The 6,514-nt window shown below is 47.9% G+C and overlaps 1 protein-coding gene across 1 annotated transcript in view; it reads right to left on the reverse strand.

Moving 5' to 3' along the window:
• Positions 1 to 2,455: 2,455 nt before the first annotated feature.
• DHTKD1 (dehydrogenase E1 and transketolase domain containing 1) overlaps positions 2,456 to 6,514 on the reverse strand; it is a 32,766-nt gene continuing 28,707 nt past the window's right edge. Inside the window, exons 15-16 of the mRNA XM_019509564.1 lie at positions 4,890 to 4,975; positions 2,456 to 2,725 (exon numbers count right to left, since the gene is read on the reverse strand). Coding sequence (XP_019365109.1) covers positions 2,624 to 2,725; positions 4,890 to 4,975 — 188 coding nt within the window. The 3' untranslated portion in view covers positions 2,456 to 2,623. The remainder of the gene's footprint in view (positions 2,726 to 4,889; positions 4,976 to 6,514) is intronic.

Consider the following 6,514-nt stretch of genomic DNA (forward strand, 5'->3'; position numbering starts at 1 on the left):
GCTCCCTGCTTCCCTGCGCAGCTGGGGGCTGACTGGGAACTGTCCCAGTACTGAAGCAGGTCCCAGCCAGGTCTGGGCTGCACAGCGATTTCTCTGTCCAGCCCAGGGATGGCCAGGAACTGTCCTCCCTTTGGAGCAGCGCCCAGCCAGCTCTGGGCTCTGTGGGAAAATCGGCACAGCCCAGAGCTTCCTCGGACCTACCCCAGAACTGGGACAGTTCCTGTCCAGCTCTGGGCTGGGTGGGAAAATCCTCATGCATCCCAGGGCTGGCTAGGAGCTGCCCCAGAAGGGAGACAGTTCCCAGCCAGCCCTGGACTGTGCAGGGAAGCCCTGCTGGGCACAAAACTTCTCCCAATGTGCTCGAGGTGGGAGAGCTCTGCGGTGGCAGCCATCTCCCAGCCTTGTGCATATCAGGACCCCCTGATGTGTATGGGGTAAGGAGGCAGTTGCCTTTGCAACTGGCAGCTCTCCTGACCCTGTGTGGATGGGGACAGGCCCTGTACTCCTTACCAACCCTCGGGTTAATGCCCAGGGAAAGTCTGGAGCTCCCCCTGGCTGCCAGAGGCTAAAGCAAGTTTGGATCAGTCCTGTACTGTGTGGTTCTCATTGGGAGCAGATTTGCTCCCAAGAGGGAGCACATATAGATGTGTTCCTAGGAAAGACTTACTGTGCAGTATTTTACTGCACAGTAAGCCTTTATAGCATTAATTGCCCAAAGTGAATGGAAAGAATTGGGAATGGTGACTGGGCAAAAACACTAGGGCAGGAATCAGAGAAAGCATAATTACGACTGGAGGAGAAGCTGAGGGAGAGAGACTGGGGTCGAAAGGGTGGTAAGGAGGAACAGATCAGATAAGGAACCAGAGCATTTGGGGGTTGGTTAAGCAAGGAGACTTGAATTAGTTAAGGAGCACTTAGGTGGAGATTAAGACTTGGGAGACTAAGATGGCTCTTTCCTAAGAACTAGGAAAAAGTGAATGGGCCTCTGTGAGCTAGGGCTAGCGAAGAGGAAAGACTGAGGCAGAAATAGGTTGAGGAGAAGGGAACATTATTTGTGACCTGCCCCACAGTATTTAATCTCACCCATCTCCTGTGCTAGCTCATGGAAGATGTAGGATGACCAACTACAACCGCTACCTGTTACTCCATTAGCTCAAGTGACAAGTCTGAACAGGGGAATTAAAAGCTGACAACCATGCTCATGGCTTGTGTTGGTTTCAAAATGATGCCACATCATAGTATTGCTATTTTTCTGTGTTGTTTTTTAAAAAGCTCTAGGAAATTACAAACAGAAACTCAGAACACTATCATGGTTATCCACATATCCCCATGGGCATGCATGGTCGAATGGGAATGGTTTGTACTTTGACTGTGAGCTAAGGAATAGCCATTTTGATTAATTTGATCTGAGAAAATGGCAAGTTGCCTAAAATGGACAAGTGATGTTTTTTTCCCTGAAGAAAATTGCTGGCTTGAGGCTACTGCTCTGCTTCACCTCACCACAGGTAGCAGCATCACTATGCTCCTCCAGACTGCTTTGCTTTTGTGGTTCAAACCCAACATGGAGGCTCTGTTTATGGTGGTGAGAAAACAGGCGAGTCTCTACCTCATTTGAGGCTCTGCTGAAAATGTCACTCAGGCCAAGGAGGAACACTTTATTTTTACACAAGAAACGTCATAGATGCCAGCATTCTCCTGAGATTTAAGTCTAAATTTAAAAAGGGGAAGAAGTGTTTCCGGAGTGAACCATAACAAAGAATTAGGGGGTTTCTTTATTATATAGTTCTTTACAAACACATTGATTTTTTTTCCAGTGAACAGACTGATCTCACAATGGGTTTGATTTTACATAATGTAAAAAATACAAAAGGACAGTAAGAATCATCCTCAGTGGGTGCATCTACACCAGATGCCACGTTCCTGTAGTGATGCACTATGGCAGGGGTTTTCAACCTTTTTTGGCATCGGTAGAGAAACATGGAGTCCCCCAGCCAGTTGATGAGCAGGGGGGTTAGAAGGGGGAGTCCTCGGGCAGCTGATCCATGGGCAGTGAAGGTGGGGGTCCCCCGCCCAGAATGGCGAAACCAAAAGCATCGCCAGCAAAACCAGAAGTGCCCCCACTTCTCTGTGCTGTGTGCCCCCTGTAGCCTTTCCAAATACCCCCAGGGGTACATGTACCCCTGACTGACAACCCCTGCACTATGGTGATGTAGCCTGTCACTATGGCAATGTAGTACTGTGAAGCACAAACCGTGACACTGATGCTTGTCGCTGTAGCAACAAGCTACCTCACTATAGTGCGTCGCTACGGCAATACAGCTGCTAAAAATAATGATGTGCTGTCATTTAGTACTTCCTAAAGCAAGTACTAAAGGACAGCACAGTAACGAATGCACCGTGGGGGGCACATGTAGATGTGCCTAGTCTGAGCTGGACAGGCAGGGGTCAGCATGGGTTTGTTTGAATCAGTACATTTAAAGATTTCCCTGCTCTTTACAGAACAGTTCCTGATTTGTTCTTGCCTTTTGGGACTAAAGGCCTAGTGGTTTTTCCTCCTCCATGCAAGTTCTTTGAAAAAAAGTTGTTATACACAGGGAATTGTAGCTGTTTAAGTAGAAAGGCTTTAAGCAAACGTTTTGGTAAGTATGTGTTCTTGTTGCTGCTGATGTAGTGTTCCAATGCCCACTGCTGGAGCTGGTAAGGGAGGTCGGCTCACAAGATGGAGCTGAAATTAAATAAAAATTACAATTAGACTGATGACTGATTAGGATTGAGGGTTATACCTTTACATGGACTTCTATCACCGTAGGATCCAAGCGCCTCATAACACAATAAAAATATGGGATCAGTGAATCCCACACAGGAATAAATCAGAGCTTCCCAAAGAGTTGTATTTAAAGTACTTAAGTACAATAAGGCCCCAAACTGGCTTTGACTGCTAGGTGCTACTATAATAGTAAGTCAGCAATAGCCTAGGCTGAACATAACATTCATAACCCTGTGTTTATGAACAGAATTAGACTCATTACTAATTCTAGGTAACAAAATAGAAAGCATCCATCTATTTCATTTATGTTTAAAGTTATAGCAAATTACTGGTATAGAAGGAGAGAGAATAAGCAATTACTCTGGTCTAAGGGTTAAGTTCTCCCTCTCCCTTTCAAAAGAGCATATGGTTATGGCTGTTTATAGCCATATTCTTTAATATATATTAGAATATATTCTTTAATATATAAACAAAACAGGAGGTTGAGCTTTGAGATATATGGTACAGAATCATAGAAAATTAGGTTTAGAAGGGACCTCAGGAGGTCACATCTAGTCCAGCCCCCTGCTCAAAGCAGGACCCAACTAGATCATCCCAGCCAGGGCTTTGTCAAGCCGAGCCTTAAAAAAACCTCTTGATGGAAATTCCACCGCCTCTCAAGGTTATGTTATATTCAGCGTAGGGTATTGTTGATTTAATACTATAGTAGCACATAGTGATCATGGCCAATATATATTGGAAAGTTTGAGCTTTGAGATATATTATACATCTCTGTGGCAGAGCACAGGTTGTGCCTGCCACTTGAAAGGCTTGAGCAGGCTGCAGATCAGCCTGCAGGTGGGAGCAGACCCAATCAGGAGGGTCACATGGCACCCAGGAAACTGCCTGATTGGTGTAAAACTAGGCAGACAGGGTATAAGACAGGCCCTGAGAGCACAACTGGGCAGTTGCAATTGGAGAGGTGAAGAGTGAACATCTCCCAGCCAGAGTACTGCTGCTCCAGAACACCTGGAAGTCAGGGTAGGAACTGTGGGGATGGAGGAGGTTCCTGGTCCTGGGGCATGACCTAAAACTACACCCTGCTGAGGCTGGATGGTGTGGTGGGGCTGCCCGAGGCAGGGCAGTCTCCAGGAAATGCCACACCAGTGCCTTCCTAGTAGAAGGTGAGTATGGGGCACCGGAAAGCCTCAGCTCCCACTGCCTTATGAGTGACCCTGTAGGAGGGAAAGGCTAGTGGAGCACACCCCGACAGAAAAGCACAAGGCCAAGGCCCACAAAGTGGGGCTTGAGGCCCATGGGGCATAAGGCCCAGAAGCTCCAGTGAAGGGACAGAGTATTAGCCCCAGTGAGGGGGCAGAGCGAGATCCAGAGGCCGCGTAGACTATGGTCCGTGAGGGGGGCCTGAAGGACTGCACATAGGCTGACCGGAGTAGAGGTCTAGTAAAGGGCAGAGAGAGAGAATGAGCCCAGTGAGGGCGCAACAGCAGGCCTAGGAGGGGTCCAGTATAATTATGTGGTCCATGAGCTCAGAAAGAGGAGCTGTATGGGAGAGAACTAGCTGCCAAGAACCTACGAATAAAACCTTGACTGGTCAATGGTGGGGCCAGGACCAGGACAGTCAAAGGACCTGAGCACCCACCGCAAAGGACAGCCAAACCTAGAGGCTTGGAGTCCCAACTAGCCTAGAGGCCAGGCTAGGGCCTGTGAGGCCAAAAGTCCAAAAGGGGGTCACTGCCAAGAGGGAAAGGGGTCTAGGGGGATTTGCAACCCAGTATGAGGGTGGAGATTAGGCCACCTGAGTAGAAGGGATCCAGGTCAGGGTCTGAATGGTCAGATTAGAATATAGTGGGGCTAGAGCCATGTAGTGATGCCATCTGCAAGGCACAGGACATGGTATAGGGCTGGTATGGAGCCATGTATTACACCCTTGGCATCAGGCATTAAATAGGTAGCCTCCCACCTATAAACATCTTTTCAGTTGCATCAAAGGTGAGGCAGGTGGACAGACTGCCTTAGACAGGTGGGCAGGCCAATGATTGGATGGCCTCGAGACAGCTCCCCGTTACAGTCTCAAAGCTCAAACTCCAGTTTAAAAGAATACAGCACTATAAGATGACCTTACCTTACATGCTAACTGCTTCTCAAACCTTGGTGACACAAAAGTCCAGGGACCCATGTTCTGTGGTTCCTCCTGACTCCAAATAAAATCTGTAAGAGGACGTGAGAATCAGAGCCATACTGGGTCAGATCAATGGTCCCTCTGTAGCAAAACCCCTAGTTTTTCTTTTTTTTTCTTTTAAAATGTATTCCCTCCCCTTCCCCAGCCATTTTTGACTTTTTCTTTCCCTCTCTATTCCCTACAGATAAGTATAAGTGAGCTAAGACATAGGATAAGCTTCAGCATTTTATTTTGGTAGCAAGTTGTATTTGTTTTGTTTTTTCTCCTTCTTTATATTGTATAATTATTATGTTTATATTGATTTTAACTGTTCTATATTACTGTTACTGCATGATTTAGGCCTACATATGTAAGTTAGCATAAGTTATGTCAAGTTTCTATTTTGTTTGTCAAGTCTCCATCCTGTCCCTAGGCCCAGTTGTGTAACCCATGACTCACACCTACCCCTCCTATGTAACTTGGTTCCTGAATGAATGCGGGTGCTTGAGAGACAATGGCAGTAGGTCTAAAAATAGCTCCCTCTGAATGACCAAACCATCAACACCAATACCTGGACCAACAACCCAAACCTTGGAACCACCCTCAGCATTCAAGAAACAAAAGATGAGGCAAACCACCATTGTGCCAGGCTGCACATGCTCAGTAAGAACACCTGGAGCCCTCTGGGACAGGACTGACATTGCCTGGATAGGCCCTCCCCATAGGAGATCAGAGATAGCCTGCCCCTAAAAGGGGTAGTGAAGACTGACTTTTTGGGACACCCTCTCCATCTGGACCAGCACCATGCCATACCACCTATCCACCCAGAGGCCCTGCCGGCAACCCCACTCTGGACAACACCTACTGGACAAGGACCCCCTCCCAGCCTGGATAGGCAGCTATCACCCCCCACCCCCTCTTCAACCAAGGACTTGGACTCTGCTTCTTTTCCCTACCTGGACTCCATCCCTTCCACTGAGTCTCTTTCTCCTGCTGCCATTGTGAGTGTTTGTGTGTGTGTGTGAACCAATAACTTCATGCGGCTGTGTAGTGTGTTTGTTTAATAAAACTGTTATTTGGACCCCTAAGTTGGGTTTTGCTTTACTGTGGTTTGGCCCTGCTCCAATCTCTGCTCCTTGCCCCTCTAACTTCTGTCTCATTTCTCCCTCTGCTGCTTCTGGCTTACTGCCACCTCCAACACCTGTCCTGAGCTCCTCTCTGCCTCCAAACTCCCTGTTTCTTTGCCACTGTCTTATCCCCACTGCCTTTTCCTTTTCCTCTGAGCAACCAGGTTTTTGCCTCAGTTTCTTTCCTGGCCGTCTCCTCCTTGCCACCACTTATCTGCCTCCCCCCCCACCAATATCTCAGCTGTCTGCCTCATTTTCCAGCCCCAGTCTACCTTAAGTAAACCCAAGCCTCACTTCCTCAGCCAGCTTCTCTGTAGTCCACCGGTTTTAATCCCGGTTCTGGCAACTTTCACTCCGTACACTTTAACTCGCTCTCTCTCACCTGAACCTTCCCCCAAGTATCCCAGGTACCCCAAGCGCGCGCGCGCGCACACACACACACACACACACACACACAGACAC

The sequence above is a fragment of the Gavialis gangeticus genome, unplaced genomic scaffold, assembly GCF_001723915.1.
Source record: "Gavialis gangeticus isolate Ggan-Ray unplaced genomic scaffold, GavGan_comp1, whole genome shotgun sequence".
In the NCBI taxonomy this organism is placed as follows: domain Eukaryota; kingdom Metazoa; phylum Chordata; order Crocodylia; family Gavialidae; genus Gavialis; species Gavialis gangeticus.